The sequence below is a fragment of the Giraffa tippelskirchi genome, chromosome 1, assembly GCF_054371585.1.
Source record: "Giraffa tippelskirchi isolate mGirTip1 chromosome 1, T2T-mGirTip1v1.2.pri, whole genome shotgun sequence".
Classification (NCBI taxonomy): domain Eukaryota; kingdom Metazoa; phylum Chordata; class Mammalia; order Artiodactyla; family Giraffidae; genus Giraffa; species Giraffa tippelskirchi.
In genome coordinates this window covers 225,849,486-225,866,479 of record NC_137275.1, presented here as the reverse complement: position 1 = coordinate 225,866,479, position 16,994 = coordinate 225,849,486, and the positions used below count along the sequence as shown (strand labels likewise).

The following is a 16,994-nucleotide window of genomic DNA, read 5'->3' as shown; positions in this document are numbered from 1 at the left end:
ACACACACACGTGTACCCCCCCACACGCACAGGCACACGTGCACACACATGCTCACACACACCCGCACAGAGGCACACATGCTCATGTACACACATGTACACACATGTACACACCCACCCACACAGGCACACATGCACACACACACACACCCGCACAGATGCACATATGCTCACGCACACACATGTACACAGCCCCACATGCACAGGCACACATGCACACACATGCTCACACACACCCGCACAGAGGCACACATGCTCATGCACACACATGTACACACCCCCACACGCACAGGCACACATGTGCACACACACACCTGCACAGATGCACGCATGCTCACGCACACACATGTACACACTCACACATGTACAGGCACACATGCATACACACACACCTGCACAGATGCACACATGCTCACACACATGTACATGCATGTACACACACACACCCACAGGCACACATGCATACACACCCACACCGATGCACACATGCTCTCACACACGTACACACATGTACACACACCCCACACAGGCACACATGCATACACATGCTAACACACACACCCGCACAGATGCACACATGCTCACACACACACACACACATGTACACACCCACACACACAGGCACACATGCATACACACATATCCGCACAGATGCACAGGTGCTTATGCACACACATGTACACACCCACACACAGGCATACACACATACCCGCACAGATGCACACATGCTCACGCACACACATATACACACCCACACCTACACAGGCACACTTGCATACACATGCTCACACACACACTCACACAGATGCACACATGCTCATGCACACACACACACACACACACATGTACCCCCCCACAGGCACACATACATACACATGCTCACACACACACACAGATGCATACATGCTCACACATACACATGTCCACACCCACACAGACACACACATGCTCATGCACACACCCCTCATATGCACAGGCACACATGCATTCACACACACATACACGTACATGTGCACACATGCACACATATGTTCACACACGTGCATGTGTTCACATGAACAGGCACACGCGCGCGCTCATACATACATATGTACATGTACACCATGCACGCACAATACACACATGCTCATGCACACACACGTATACACACGTGCACAGCACCATGCACAGGCACACACACAGGAACATGGCAGGGAGAACCCAGCCCTTGGGCACCCCTGTCTGCAATAACCACCCCCCAGGCTCCAACAGGTGTAACTGCTGCAGTGTCTTTCCTCTCCCTAGTTTTCTTTTGAAATTAAAGGACCTGCTATAAACCTCTCCAAAGCTGGAGGCTCAGAAGAGTTCAGAGTGAACTGAAGTTCTCCTTATTCCAAGGAGGTCACAAAGTCATTCGGTAAACCTTAAATTAGCACTTACATTTTCCTTCTGAATTCTGCTTAACATTGTCAGAAAACCCAGCGGTTTACCCTGAGCTGTGGGAGGTGTGTGCGCTGCCGTGGTGATGCTGACAATCACTGAGCGTCTACAGTGAGCCGGGTGCCAGACGCGCCCATTTCACAGATGAGGGCGTGACGCCTCTTACCCTGAGCTGTGGGACGTGTGTGCTGCCATGGTGATGCTGACACTCACTGAGCGTCTACAGTGAGCCGGGTGCCAGACGCGCCCATTTCACAGATGAGGATGTGACGCCTCTGAAGGGAGAGGCAGCGCGTGATGCTCTGTTTTCACAGAGAGCCTGTTGACACGAAGCTGTGTCTTGATCAGTCAACATTCCTGCTACACCTGAGCCTTCCTTTGATAACCTAAGTCTGGTTTTTCATGCCACAGACTTACTCATAACCTGCCCCCAGACCAGGCAGATGGTGCAGAACGAACAAACACACCTAGACTGCATCTCAGGCCCTGCCAGAGAGCCTACAGGTGCTTCTACAAAGCGCAGATCCCTTTATAAAGGAAACGGAACATCAACACTTCTCTTTCTTTCTTTGCTTCGCCTTGTTTTTGGTTGACTTGCGCGTGAGCACGGTTAAAGGTGATTAAAACATAATCCCAAACCCAACCACTGGGTCTTTCCCTTAGTAGCCTGGGCCTAACACCAGCCATCAGAAAGAGGAGGAACAGGAGGGAGGCTCCTGTCAGTTCTGGTCGGAAGAGCAAACAGCCCCATGACACCTGTCAGCGAGGCCAGCGTCCCCGGGGCGGGCCCTCCGGTGCTCACTGTGGCTGGGGCAGTCTGCTCCGGAAAGAGAGAGAGCAGCCCCGGTGTTGATCGACGGTACTGCTGTGGGCGGGGAGCCCTGCAAGTCTCAGGGTGAACCGGGCTCACGAGGTCCTGGTGGGTCTCGTCTGTGGTTTGATATGACCCCAGGGGCCTGAGGCCAGCTCTGTACAGACCCTCACGCATACACTGGGGCACTCAGGTGGCCCTGCTGTTGCAGAATAAAATGATTTTCTAACTGAAAGAAGGGTGTCTGAGGGATGCTCCCTGTCTCCCCCAACGTGAGGGCTGAAGCCTCAGGACGACTTTTGCCGCAGGAAGTTAACTGTCCAGGGAGTCCCGTGCCTCCTTCCACACAGACACATGCCCTCTGTGAAGGCCATGGTTCGGGTCCACAGCAGGAGTGATTCACAAAGTTCCCTGGGAACACTGCTGGGAACCAAGGGGGCGGAAGATGCTAGAAACGAGGACTGGTTCTCAGAACTCGGCCTGCGGCGAAGGTGGGTGAACTTCCTGTATCCAGAAAAATGGGAGCTAGGGGCAGAGGCTTTGCTTGGTCCTGGTGAGTAACTTCCCAACATCTGCATGAAAGTTCTAGAAACAAGTAGCCTTAAGAGAAAAGTCATATCTTGGCTCAAGTTCAGAATTCTAATTGTTTGATTTAAATAAATGTAACCAGGTTTTTAAAAACAACGTTATGTGATATACATGATTAAAATTCCTGTGTCTAAGGTGAAAATACCCGGGGGAGGTGCCTCGGAAGGAACAGGACACACGAGAATGTTCTAAAGGGCGGAGACCAAGAGCAAGGCTCACCCCACCCCCGAGGACTGGGTCCAGGTTCAGACTCAGCAGGAAAGGGAACCAAGGCCAACAGTTCCTTCTCCTGCCAGGACCTGCATAAACCACAGAGGTTGGGTCTGGAAGACAAAGACGCAAGCAACGAGGGGTCTAATGTGTCCCCCCAACTCCAAGTGTCAACGGGACCCAGTTCGGGGCCCATTTCTAGAGATACTTGCTTCTGATTTGAATCAGTTTTGGTTCAGTTTAAACTGGCCACAGAGGTGGCTAACACACTTACAGCGCACCCGTGTGTGCACTGACCTTGAGCTGGGGAGCAGGAGAAAGAACTCCTGGCTGGGAGGACGCGCTTTCTTTAACACAAGCAAGCAAACACCGAGGGTGACATGAGGTGAGTTACGAGTCTCTTCTGTGGCTTTGCTCAGGTGATCTCAGCCCGGGGAAGTTTTAGGGAAGAAACTCCCCTTGACCATCAGAGCTGACTTACATTTGGCGGAGTTCTCACCAAAAAATCACATTTGTTTGCACAATTTTATTCCTTTTTTCCTTGCCTGGGTTCTCAAAGACTGTCACAGTCAGGGGTCCTCTCATGGAGGGTGGGGGGGTGTAGGGGATGCTATGCCGTAAGCGGCAGCCTGGGAGGCGGGGGGATCCCGCCTGCCTCTGGGATCCCCCCCACGTGCCATCACCTGCCTCGCTGCCTGGTCGCCGACCTGCCCTCTATGGCCCACAGACCAGGGACGAGAAAGCAATGGCTGCAGAGTCTGAATGATATTCACGAACACATTACATTTTAATGCACGTTCAGTTTACATATTGTACACAAGTTGACAAAATGATCGGCTTCTTCTTAAGACTATCCCACACGCACCGCTCTGGGTCAGTGTCATCTCAGGAAGTTCAAGAGGATGGGTGACCCAAGACCCAGAGTGTATCTGGCAAAACTTGTTGCCTGTTTGAGATCAAGAATGTCCTGTTAACAGCCAACTAACAAAAGTCCACCTTAGAAGTGACAAGAGGAATGTTCTCAGAAGGTTCTGTTTCTTAGCTGATGCAGAAGAGAGAACAGATTTTGAGGCAGTGGAGACCCACTTCCTAAGGTGTCTGTATGAAGAGGTGGCAACACTGCCTCACACGAGGACTCTTGATCGGGTAAGAGGCTGTGCAGTGGGAATCGACCAGACTGTTGAAAATATACATGGAAAGAATAAGCTATTAAAGGGGCATGTGTGTGAATTCTTCTAGAGGAAGCAGCTGCAAATCCTAAAAGGATTAATCTCTGCTTCTGTGCAGGGAAAGCCTTTGTGGCCACACAAGAAAGCCAGAGATGGAGGGGTGTCATCCATTAAAAGATTAACGAGAAAAAGCCACATTATAATCTATGGTATCCTCAGCTGAGAAAGACTTATCATCAAGTGAAAAATGGTTGTTTAAATATCAGATTATTTATAGTAGACATGGAGGTGAAACAAAGCATTTCAGAAAACGTGTCAAGTTTGGATTTCCCGGGAAAAGGGTCAGTCGAAATGGGATTTACTCGCTGCAAAGACAAGTGACAAGTTACAGGTGACGGAGGCTTTTAGACCAGCTGGAGGCAGGAAAGGCCCCTGTGGCCTCCCCACCGGGAGGGTCCAGGAAGGGGGCAAGGGACGTCCACCCTGCGCAGGAGGCTGTAAAGGGCGGACCCCCTCCGAAGACGTGGACGGTGTGGACATCACACCGGCCTCCAAGGAGAGACGCAGCAAGAAGGAAGTGCCAACCCCGGAGGAGAAGCCGGTCTGCCTGGAGCTTCAGATCAACACAACCGTCTAAGCCCAAAGGCTATGGAGGCAAACCAAGGAGAGCCAGACCCGCCGGAAGCCTGCTCAGGTCTCCGACCTGGAGGTCCCCAAGGAGAAGCTGTGCTCCCAGGGAGCCGTCCACAGGCTGCCCCGTGGACAGCTGGCCTGCCGGGGCTGGAGACGCCCTCCTCAGCGAGAGGCAGGCGGAGGTCGCCATGTGCTGCAGTGTTAGCCAAGGTCCGAGTACGGTTAACTCCATTTCAATCGTGAGGGGAACATGGTTTCAAGCCACGGAAAAGGAGGGCTTAACCGAGTGGGCTGGGTGGATCTTGCTAACGCTGTCCGTTTGAGGTCCTAAGCTACGTGTCCGCCAGGCACCGCGTAGACGGCTACAGACCGCACAGCCGTCAAGCAAGAGGACGCCTCCCAGTGTTTACACGCCACGAAGAGGGCTCCAGGGTTGGTGGCGGGAGGGCTAGCTCAGGAGGTCACTGAACATGAGCAGGTGGTCTATGGCGCTAGGGCCCTGGACAGGGGTCCTGTAAGAAACGACATGGAGTGAGACAGAGCCTGCGCCCCCGGACCGACGCCCTGCTCTGCCGTGAGGGGTGGGGGCGGGGGTCCCGGGGGAGGCAGCCCAGCGGGGTCTGAAAGCAGAATTTTCTCTGCATCGGAAGGAAAGCCCTTTCCAAACGAACGGAAGCCAAGCAATTTGACGTGATGATTTTTATAAAAGGCCAGGTAATTAAAAACGATGACTGGAGAAGCTTGGTTCTCATCAGGTTCTAGAAAGCTCATCTCGCCCTTGTTCTCCTGACAGATACTCGAATGTCCGTTCCAACTAGATGACAGCAGGTCTTAGTACGCAGGCTGGGGCTTGGCCTGGCTTCCTCCAAAACCTGCCCAGGAGCTGAATGTGAACACATCCATCTACCTCCTTGCATCTACAGAGACACAGAGAAGAGAACCCTTCGTCTGGCAGTGTGGATGCGGCCGACCAGACCCACGCTAAAAACCCAGAGACAGTTACAGGCGCAGAGGAGAGGGGGCCACGCTGTGTGTGTGCTGGTGAAGCCTTAGCTGGGTTACGGCTGCCCTGATGAGCATCCGTAGCTACGACCGCAGTGCACTGAAGGAATCAGGTAGGATCATGGCAGGGTTTGATTATTCGGCCTACTTAAATGTCCATCCTAAAAATGATCATATTAAGCACTGACTTTTAAAAAAATCAGCTTTTGACTTTTCACATGACAATCACTTCCTTAAAGTCTGAGTAACGCTGTAAAACTCCCCTTCCACATGCATGCATATCTGGAGAGAAAATACCTATGCTTTAGAAAATTCAAGATGGAAAAGATGCCATATGAAAAAGCTAGAGGTAAACGAAAGGGAAAAGGCAGATGGATTGCCCACACAGGTGACCGAAATCCCCAAGAACGTTCATGTGTGCTGAATTGAGGCGCTGGTGCACACAGGTGGCTTCGTAAACACATGTCTCTTTGCAAATGACACACCCCTTTTGTTACCACTAAGTGAACAGATTTTAGAAAGAGAAGGATTTTCGTTAAATCTTACTTGAGTTCTTGTGAGCTGGTGGCCAGCATACTTCGAATGCTTTTGTCAGCCAGCGGGCAGCCCGACAGACTGTAAGACAGGCCAGAAGAGTCCCGTGAGAAGCCCCGAGGCCCAGCGCACGTCCCCAACAGACACAACATAAAACTGAAATCAAAAAGTTGAATGCAGAAAAGCGATGGGGCAAGTGCTGTATATTGAATTTTGTTGGTGCAATGAACTAATTCATGTTTCCAGAGAAATTTAAGGAAGCATGTCTTTGCAGAAACCATTTGAAAAAGTAAGATTCAAATATTTGGGCTCTTTGGTCTCAACGTCTGTAAGTCATTTTCCAAATTTAGGTAGCTTGCTTCGAGATAAAAGACTTTATAGAACATGTTGATTAGCATGCTTTTGAAGGTCAACATATAGCACTTAAAGGGGTGACACAGAAGTCAACGTTTGTACTGGGACAGCATCGTTGAGGTAAGCTGAAAACAATAAATTGAAAAGACAGAATCCACCATGAGAAAAATGAAGGCACACCTTCTATGTGAGGCGTAATTACCAGTCACATGACCACTCCCATCACACCTTGGTGTTGGACATCTGCCACCAAACAAAAACAAAAACAGCCAAAGTAGTAAGCATGTTTCCAAAAAAAAAACTTGAAAAAAGTTTCATTGTTTCCAGTTTAGCTGCAATGTCTGCACGGGGTTTAAGCTGCCTGAAGAAAAGCTGCAAATGCACAGGACCACATGGAAATGGTGTCTCCATAGCACAGAGCACTGCTCAGAACAAGCGTCGCGGCTGGCCTGTCGCCCACCCGCCGGGCCCCCGGGGACCTCTGGGCGCTGTGCGTGTGGCATGCTCAGACGGCAAGGCAGATACAGACCCGGGTGGAGGTGAGCCCGAGGAGGGGGCTCGGGGGAGCGGCCGTGCCGCCGCGCGCCGTGCTTACGTTATCAGGTCTTTCTTGCTCTCCTTGCACTGGGGGTACTTGGGCTTGGGGCTCGGGATGGTCACCTCCCCTGGGTACCTTCTTTCTTCGAGGGCCTCCTGGAAGGGGTCCAAGTCTTCTGGCTGCGGGCGAAACACAGCTTCAGGGCCACAGAAGACACTGGACACGGAGACGGGGGCTGCGTCCTGCCCCCTCTCCAGCGTCCCAACCTTACCCTTAAAAGCACAGCACACTCTCGTCCTGAGGATGCAAACCCAGTTTCGTTCAAAGAGCATCTTTGGTCTGTCTGTGCGGGACTTCTCACCACTTGCTCTAAACCCCTAGTTCAGTGGGGAAATTCTAATTCCTGCAGCTGCACAGACGGGAGGGGCAGAGAAGTGGTCTGGCAGCCAAACCAGCTGCTCAGTGGACCTTGCTCACCGGGTTCAAGATCTACAGCGCTGTATCCAACACCGACGGGCAGAGCTTAAGCTTTACACGCAAGATACCTTAGCCTGGGGCGTCTGGCGATCTTTGGTAAGTGTTCTATCCTGTAGAAGTAAGTATTCTACATGCTTTAAGTCCCAAGGCAAGGGAAGACCAACACAGATTGATGCTGTGAGTTAAAATTACTGTTAGGCAGCATTTTCTTTTTTTTAATAGAATATTCTTTGGCTAAGAGGGGCCCCTTGCAGTAACCTAGGAATTCCTATAGGTGGTGATGTTCAGCAAATATGTTTCCTGAGTGCAGGGTTTCACTTGTGTGACACCTGGCAACGCTGCCGTCTTTTTATGGGGGTTTAATTTTAATTAAAATAAATTCGGAGATTCAACTACCATGCCTTATTTGGTAGTAACGATTTAACATTGTAGGAAAGAAAAAGTACTTTGGAATTTAGCTTGCCACTCACATTCTATTCTCCTGGATACTTAAATCAATTGGAAGAATACACATAATAGGCTTCGGATGTAATGGCCTTATAAACAGGTACCTTCCCTGACAATTCCTACAAATAGCTAATGTGTCCTTTTTATCCACCTCTCTGTTTCTGTAAGATGCTATGGCTTTGATGGTGGTCTCCCTATTGTGTTCAAAAAGAATCTTCATTTTTCAGGGAATAAAGGAGATGTCATAACTTTCAGAAGTGAACACTGGAGAAAAAGTCTGTCTAATAAAGAACAATTCTGTTTTCATTTATTTTCTTAGCCTAAAGAATATTGTAACTATTTTAATTTGAAAATTGAAACTACTTCAAAAATATGTTCTGGATGTAGGTGTTTTGGTAATGTTGTAGTCAACAAAGATTTGGGTGGCTGTATGAAAATTATTTGTTCTAGGTGGCAGGGCATTCTTCTGCATATTTTCCGTGTTTTGGAGAACAGACTCTGTCCTTCCCTGGTGGCTCAGCTGGTAAAGAATCAGCCTGCAATGTGGGAGACCTGGGTTTGATCCCTGGGTTGGGAAGATCCCCTGGAGAAGGGAATGGCTACCCACTCCAGTGTTCTGGCCTGGAGAATTCCATGGGCAGAGGAGCTTGGTGGGCTACAATCCATGGGGTTGCAAAGAGTTGGACAGGACTGAGCAACTTTCACTTCCCTGCCCTTAGCTTCAAGGAGCTAGCTAATTAACAACACAGAATTAAATATGTAAGCATTTAAGATTCTCGTTATAATTCCTTACCTGCAAGGAAAACCCTGTGTTTTATCAATTTATCACCCAGAAAAATGAACTGGTCAGCTGTTCACACATTTTCTTAGAGAAATTGTTTGCAAGAAAACACACTTGTTGGAAAATAAAATTCATCGTTCAAAGGAATCAATGGTTTGTTTTGTTCTCATCAATGTTAGTCCCAAACCTCTCCTGGGTTAACCAAAACCGTCTTCTAAGCTCCAGTCAGCTAAAAGTCATATTTAAAGGGAAAAGACCATTTTCGCTAAGGCGTGCACCCAGGGCATTTTCCCTCATTGGTGCCCGCTTGGCACACTGGGTGGACGGGGGCGGGGGTTCACCAAGGGGACGTACGGTGATCTCTTTGGACTCGTCCTCGTCCATCCTGCGGGGCTTCATCTTGGTGTAGTCCACGGGCAAGTCCCAGCAGTCCCCCTCGCTCAGCTGGAAGCACCGGCTGCTCACCACTGCCTGCTGGGGGGACATGGGCTCCAGGGGCGTCAGGATCGGGCAGCAGCCTTCCCGCGGCCGCTGCTTGTTCATGCTCAGGTCCAGGGTCCCGTTCTCATCCACCTCCATGTCAGGGTTCTGCGAGACAGAAGGACACGGTGACCATGAGCATCTCCCCCCAGACCACAGCCCTTCCACCAGGGCAGAATTCAAGCTGGAAACGCCTCATGGCAGTCTCACGCGCAGAGGCTCCCCAGGCGAGCAGAAGAGGTCCCCTCATCTGTTCTGCTCTCCACGCGTGGCTGTGAAGCTGGCTGACAGGTGCACAGGGCATCCATTTTTCCGCTTATCTATGGACCACCTCTCAATCTCTGTCTCTTATCCACTAATCTGTCATCTCTTCATCACTTAACTATCACAGAGCTGTATCTTTCCCCCAAATATGTCTCTGCTTTTAGAAATAAGCCTCACCAGAAGAAACAAGTGCCTGATTTCAATTCTGCCGCAGTTCAAAGACCTCTTAAGAGGTCAGAAATGGATGTGTGTACAAATTAATACATATATATGTAAAAATGCACACAGATTTAAAATTCGCCTTTAGTTTCACTGATGCTAACACTCCCACACTTGGAGAGGAATACAAGAATTTAGACGGATGAAGGAGAGAAACTAGAATTTACTTCCTTTTTTTTGTTTTTGTTTTTTTTTTGGGGGGGGGGGATCAAATTGAGTCCTACCGGGTACAGACTCTGGGAATATAGTAGTGAACAAAACAAAACAAAACCCCCACACAGAACTTACTTTCCAATGCAAAACCTTATCATACGTGAAGAGGATTTTCTATTTTAAGGCAGGGAAACGTGCAATCACAGTACAGCACGCTTCCACAGCAGTGATCACGGCTGACCTGCTCTAAGGGCCGGCAAACCTGCAATTTAGTCACCTAGCTTTACAAAAGCTGAAGAGGTACAGGGTGAGGGCTTTCTTTTCTTTTCTTTTTTTGATGCTGTAAACAGATCAAGAATCCCTCAGAGTCTTCCTCTCGGGAGCGGGGAGAGAAGGAAGGGCAGATGGAGGACAGAGGAAGAAAAATTAAAATACCCCCGACAATCCTCCATTTTTTTCCCCAAAGAATCATACTCTCTTGAGCAATTTGATGTCAGAGCTGGCGTGAACGCCACTGCCTACTCAGACGTCTGGCGGCTCTTTCCCGGGGATGTATCAGCAGAGGGAAGGTGCTTGGAACGAATCCCCGCCTCTGGGCTGTTACTGGGGTAAATCACAGCATATTATTCTGCCTGAACCCTCCTTGTCAAAGTGCACCTCTGGTTACCAGCTTTCAGACTAATACAGCCTTCATCATGTCGGACTGTAATTCCCTCGGTCTTAGTTTATATTTAATAAAGCGAAAAAAAAAAAAAAAACCCAACTCGAAGGGATTGTTGTCTTTTGCTTTCCCCCTTGCCACAGAATCTCCTCCCTGGCAGCCTTGCATTTTAGCAGCCCTGATCACCATGGAAATTGCATACCCCTGACACTCCTCCAAAATCCAGGAATAAAAATATTAATAGAGAAGAAAGTATTTGCAAGACATAAAATTACTGACCTTTCTCCATTCACACAAATTACACCTATTTCTAACAACTACGGTCAGTGTGGTGCGCTCAGGAGCGTGCCCAGCAGCGCTGGGCGATGGGGCGACCCTTTGTTCTGGAGAGGAGAGCCGCACGCTCGCTGGCCGGGGCAGGACGCGCTCGCGTCAGGGTCCCTGGCCGCCTGGCGGCCTCTCTGGGCAGCTCTGGGCAGGAGCCTGTCGACGAGGACCCGCCCTGGCCCGGCGCACCGTTTTGGTGTCTGTGGTGTTTTGAACTAATGGAAGCTGACGGTAATTGCTTGGCTGAGAGCCTGCGGGGAAAGGGGATTTTTGCCCTTTCTTTGTTCCCCAGCTCTGGGCTGGAGGGCGCGGTCCCACTGGCCTCCGCCCTGCACACCCTTCTCTGATGAAGGGCCGGGGCGCAAGGCCCCTCGAGGGTCCTAGTCTCCGTGCTGCCCTCGGGATCGCCAGGAGGGGAGCGTGGTGTGGGTCCTACAGGCGGGGGGGCGGTGCTCCTAAATGCACAGGCGAATCTAAGGCTGATCTGGAAAATGTGTCCCCAGGGCCGCGCGCAGTCTGGCCTCCTAGGAAAAGAGCTGGGGGAGCGGCGGCCTGCGGGGCCGTCTGGGAGGGAGGCCGCGGGGCGCTGCCCGGCGAGCCCTGGGGGTGGGGGCGCGCCAGGCCCCGCCCCGCCGGGGGCGCCCCGCCGTACCCTGGCGGCGCACAGGTCCTGCGGCTTGGTGGACAGGTTCTGCGGCAGCTCGCGGCAGCGCGTGGACAGGTTGAGGATGGCCGCGGCCGCCATGTGCGCCGCCTCCACGTCGTGCGTGTAGTCGAAGCTGCTTTTGCTGCACGTGCTGCTGGCGCTGCTGCCGCCGCCGCAGCTCAGGTTGCTGCTGCTGCTGGGCGCGTAGGTGCTGGTGCTGCTGCTGCTGGGGCTGGCGTCCTTGCAGTACCGCTTCGCTGGGGAGACAGGGCGCGGCGGTGACTCGGGGGCCCAGCCCAGGCCCGCGCTCGCAGAAGCGCCCCATGCCGCCCGCCCGCCCTGTGCGCCCACACCTGTGCGTCGGTCCCGAGGGGGACAGGGCACCTGCCCACCAGCTAATTCCCTGAAAGAAGCCTGGCTTCTCCTGCTTTTTCCTTCTTTCCTGCTGTGTGGGCGGAGCCGGGAGCCCGCAGGAAGAGCACCTAGGCTCCCAAGCAGGGGGCCAGGGCAGGGGCGCTTTGGATACGATCCATCAAAGGCCAGCCCTGGTTTGGGCGTGGCCACCGAGGCGCGGGCAGCTACTGGCCGAACCAGCCTGAGCACAGCCCAAGGTTGCCTCATGTTATGGCTGCTCATCTACTCTCACGGGGAGACGGGGACCCTGCAGACCACTCATCCCTCTAGAGACTGGATGGCCTGTCCCGCCTGGAGGGCCACAGCAGCCCTGTGGGGCGCCCTGTCCTGTGCTGGTGGCCCAGATGCACAGGGAGGGCCCTTGTGCGTCTGTGAGCATCCGCGCTTTGGGAAGGGCGGGCCCTGCTGCTCCTCCCCTGTGTGCATCCCAGCCACCAGCTTCACTCCGGGATTCTTCTGAGCAACCAGCCTCCTGACCACGCACTCATGCTCACAAGGCAAGGGCGGCTTCCGGAGCTGTTTACACCTCCTTTAACGCAGGACGGGAAGATGACCGATGGATGACTGATTAGGATGTGCCCGGGACATTAAAGACACAGGATGCCCTTTGCTTAGGAGCCAGCAGCTCGCCTGACCCTGCAGAGGGGGCGGGAATTACTCCGAGGGGAGCCCCGAGGGAGCCAGGAGTGCTGACTGCAGGGTCTGCAGGGTGCCACCCCCTCCAGCAAGCCATCCCTTCACAGGGCACAGGCCCCTCCCTGCAGGGAGCTCAGCCATCCCCCCGACAGAGGCCGAGGTGCAGGGGGAGTTCAGCGGGGGCTCCAGCCCTGCTCAAGGCTGCCTGTGTGCACGCGAGAGCCCAAGCAAGATCATTCTGGCAGACAAGTCACCTCTTCTGAGAGGGAGAGAAGACCCTGCTCCCCTGTCCTCAGCTTTGTCATCCTGGTGCCTGCAACCTGGCACCCCACCCAGGTGTGGTCAGCAGGTGACCGCAAACTCACAGCCATCCCAGCTGGTTATCATAGCATCCCCAAGAACGGCCCCAAAGCACCCTGTGCCGGCACAAATGAAAGCACTGACTTTCACCATTGACACCTTTCACCGGGGACGGAAGACTGAGCTTTCCTGACATTAAGCATGTGGTGTGGGGAGGCTCTGCGTGTGCAGAGCCTCAGGGAAGCTACCGGCCTTGTCGCAGCCCCGCGTGTGGGCCTGGGGCCAGTTCCACACCCTCACACCCGCCCAGTGTGAGGAACAACTTCCATCCTGCTCATCGGACTCGGTCAAGCCCGAGGACCAGTCCTCACTGTGCGTGTGTCCGCCCTTCCTCCCTCCTCGCTCCTCCATGAGCACACCTGCTCAGAGCAGCAGACAGAGCAGGCACCGTGGTCTTACATCTGAGTGCAGACGGGGAGGCTGGGGCCGCAGGGGCACCCCAGTGGGTTCCGTAAACAAACCAGGGCAGCCGGCTGCTCGGTAGCTCACAAGACTGGCCGAAAGGACTCAAGTTTGTGGTTTCACATCATTTACAATTTTGTTATAAAAACAGGAATATAAAAACTGTGAGAGAAATGAAATACCACTTAGGAGGGATTTTTTTTTCTTTTTTCCCTAGTGAGGGTTAGACACTGGTTCAGGAAAAGAAATATGGTCCACATAAATAAGAAAAAAAGTTTTGTTTTGCAATGAGGGGATTTCAGTTTCTAAAACAAAGCAAACGGCATACGTGTCTCTGTGCAACAGATTGCACTCCGCAACTTCTGGTAAAAGGCACTGACTTTACCAAATATTTAAATCAAAAGACTCCACTTCCCCTGGATTATGCCAAGCTAATGGGCTTCGTCCAGAATTTTAGCAGCTGATGGAACTGGACAATTTATTGATGTGCCTGTTAGCTCCCATGACCCAGAAGGAAGGTGAGCAGAACATTTGTTTCACAAGCATCCTTTCACTATGGGCCATCAATCACATATTCTTTGCTCCAAATGCAAATAAGAGTCTCTGTACTTCAAGTCTTTCAGATAATGAAGGTTTTTGGTTTTAGTCATTATTTCCTATTTGTAAAATATTTACAAAGCTATTAGTGTCAGTAATCTTTATGACCAATCACACGAAGAGCTGACTCATTGGAAAAGCCCCTGATGCTGGGAAAGATTGAAGGCAAAAGGAGAAGAGGGCGGCAGAGGGTGAGATGGTTCGATGGCATCACTACCTCAATGGACATGAATCTGAACAAACTTCAGGAGACGGCGAAGGACAGGGGAGCCTGGTGTGCTGCAGTCCGTGGGGTCGCAAAGACTCGGGCACGACTTAGCACACTAACAGCTAAGTCGGGAACCAGCGCACTCTCAGAGCTTCTGGGGCTCATTGCGTGGACACCAGGGGGTGCCATATAGCGGGGGCACCTCTCTGCCTCGCTCCCAGCCCTGGGGCAGCCTCCCTTCCACTTTAACCAAGTCAAAACTTGGTTTCTTTTTCTTTTGACAAAGCTATTTTCAATCAAAGCTTTTCCCAATCAACTTGCAAATGCATTCATGTTCCTCGGATGCCAGCGCATCCCTGAACTTAGGAAACAAAGCAGCTTCTACTCCAGAGCGAGGCCCTCTCATTTACAATGTCAGAAGTCCACCTGATCGTACCCCATGCTGAGAAATATCTCTTTAGGTGCCCTGCCCTCTCGTGCAGGAAAGGAAAAATGGGTTGGGGTTTACAGTGATTAAAGATGATGAATTAGAAAAACAAACAACCACCTTCCAACTTAGTCTTCTCTGCCTGAAAGACTCTTACGACGTGGGTGCGTCGCCCTTCCTTCTGAATTATCATTTTCTGTAGGGAGTAGATCACTGTGGCCTTCCAATCTGAATTTCTGTGAAAAGCAGACAAAATGGAACACAGACGGAGATGTGCTTCCTGAGGATTCGCCCACCGGTTGGGCCTGTGCCCCCGTCAAGTCTGGTTGGGCTCAGGGGTCTGCACCCCCTAATTCGTAGCCCTGACTCCCAGGCGTCATGTGGGTTCCTGGCTGTGCTTTCCCATTAGCAAGCTGAGATGCGGGTGCGGTCCTCAGGGGAGCAGCAGCACCTCCTGAAGGCAGCTTGCTCACGTGGTTGAGGGTTTATCATGTCTAAACCAGGCCTGGATTCTCGGTGGTCTCCTGCCCGCTCACTCGCTCTGGGTGTTGTCTGCCCAGCTCCTGTCTGCCCAGGCCACACCCGCCAGTGGGGTTCGGGTCTCGGGAGATGGGACGTGGGACCCAGAGCTGCAGGGGGAGGCCTGGACCCCTCCTTCTGCACGGGCAGGTCTAAGGAGGCTGAGGACAGGCTGAGTCCAGGCGCGATCTGTCCCGGAGGGATGGCTGGGGAAGAAGCTTCTGGAGGCAGGAAGGCCTGGGCCAGAGGATGGGACCTGGAGGCACAGGAGGGCTCGCCCACAGGACCCTCCCTATCCCAGTGATGAGATCTGGGCAGGGGAGGGCAGGCGATGGGGAGGTAGGTGCATCAGAGACAAGGCCTTTGAAGAGCAGCTGTTGTTCAGTTGCTGAGCTGTGTCTGACTCTTTGCAGCCCCATGGCCTGCAGCACACTAGGCTCCTCTGTCCTTCTCCATCTCCCTGACTTTCCTCAAACGCATGTCCATCACGTCGGTGATGCCATCCAACCATCTCATCGTCTGTCGTCCCCTTCTCCTCCTGCCTTCAATCTTTCCCAGCATCAGGGTCTTTTCCAATGAGCTGGCTGTTCGCATCAGGTGGCCAAAGTATTGGAGCCTCAGCTTCAGCATCAGTTTGTCCAGTGAAAATTCGAGTTGATTTCCTGAACAGAGAGTGGTTTAAGGATGGTCAGGAGAACGTGGAAGTTGGGAATAACCCAGAGGGAGGCTCATGAGAGGGGCCCACGCGGGGCTGAGAACATAGGGTTTTAACAAAGCCTGAGGGTAATGATAAACCACCCAGAGACAGCAGGATGGCTTAGACCCGGTTGGAAACTTTTTCTGCAAAGGGCCTGGCAGTGGTGGAGGCTTGGCTGTCACAAGGTCTCTGCTGGAACCGCACATCGGGCTGTTATCCTGGGAAACAGCCACTGCCCATGCGGATGAGGAAAACTGCTTCTGAACACTGAAATTTGAATTCTTCTTCATTTTTTCCCCCATCTATTTTAAAGTGGAAATGCCATTCTTAGCTCACCATAAAACAGGCCTGGGGGGGAGGGGACACACCAGCCAGGGCTGCTGCGGGGCAGGGCTGGCAGCATGCAGGGTCTGCTCCCTCCTGTATCACTTCCGTAATGGGACAGATGTCGGTGTCCTCCTCCCCGAGGCAGACGACACAAAGTCGTCTCCTCACCGCCTCCAGGTCGTCCTGTCCCATCTCTCATGCGTCTCAAGTCCTGCCTCGCCAGCTGGCTGGCAGCTTCGACTAACTCGTGGGTTTCCTGCCTTCTGGTAGTTTCCACTCATGATCAAGTTTAAAATTCACCACTTTGGTAAAACTCATGCTAATTCCTTCAGGCAGCATGGACACCTTGCTTCACTGTGCCTGGGTGCGTTTCACTGTCTTCCGTTTACACACAGTCTCTTCCTTGAAGCTTGTTATAAAGAAAGAAGAGGGAGAAAATGGATAGATGTATAGTGGACAGATAGGTGGGCCCATGGATGGATGGATGGAGAGAGAGAGGGATAGACAGACAGGTAGATGAGACACACAGATAGCTACTATTGAGTGTCTGGAACAACGTGGGTGAATAAATTGATGTTTGTTGACTGTGCTTGGTCACGGCTGGTGGAATGTGAGGGACGACCCCCAGGGCCTAGGGCAAGAGTCCTGCTTTTCCAGCCCCCCGTGCACCCCAGACCCTGACCCCTACTCCCAG

The 16,994-nt window shown here is 52.3% G+C and overlaps 1 protein-coding gene across 1 annotated transcript in view; it reads right to left on the bottom strand.

Annotated features, from left to right (window-relative positions):
* The window catches only part of MYT1L (myelin transcription factor 1 like), a 176,859-nt gene that overhangs the window by 57,414 nt on the left and 102,451 nt on the right, over positions 1 to 16,994 (bottom strand). Inside the window, exons 13-16 of the mRNA XM_081576196.1 lie at positions 11,720 to 11,970; positions 9,318 to 9,551; positions 7,316 to 7,437; positions 6,379 to 6,447 (exon numbers count right to left, since the gene is read on the bottom strand). Coding sequence (XP_081432322.1) covers positions 6,379 to 6,447; positions 7,316 to 7,437; positions 9,318 to 9,551; positions 11,720 to 11,970 — 676 coding nt within the window. The remainder of the gene's footprint in view (positions 1 to 6,378; positions 6,448 to 7,315; positions 7,438 to 9,317; positions 9,552 to 11,719; positions 11,971 to 16,994) is intronic.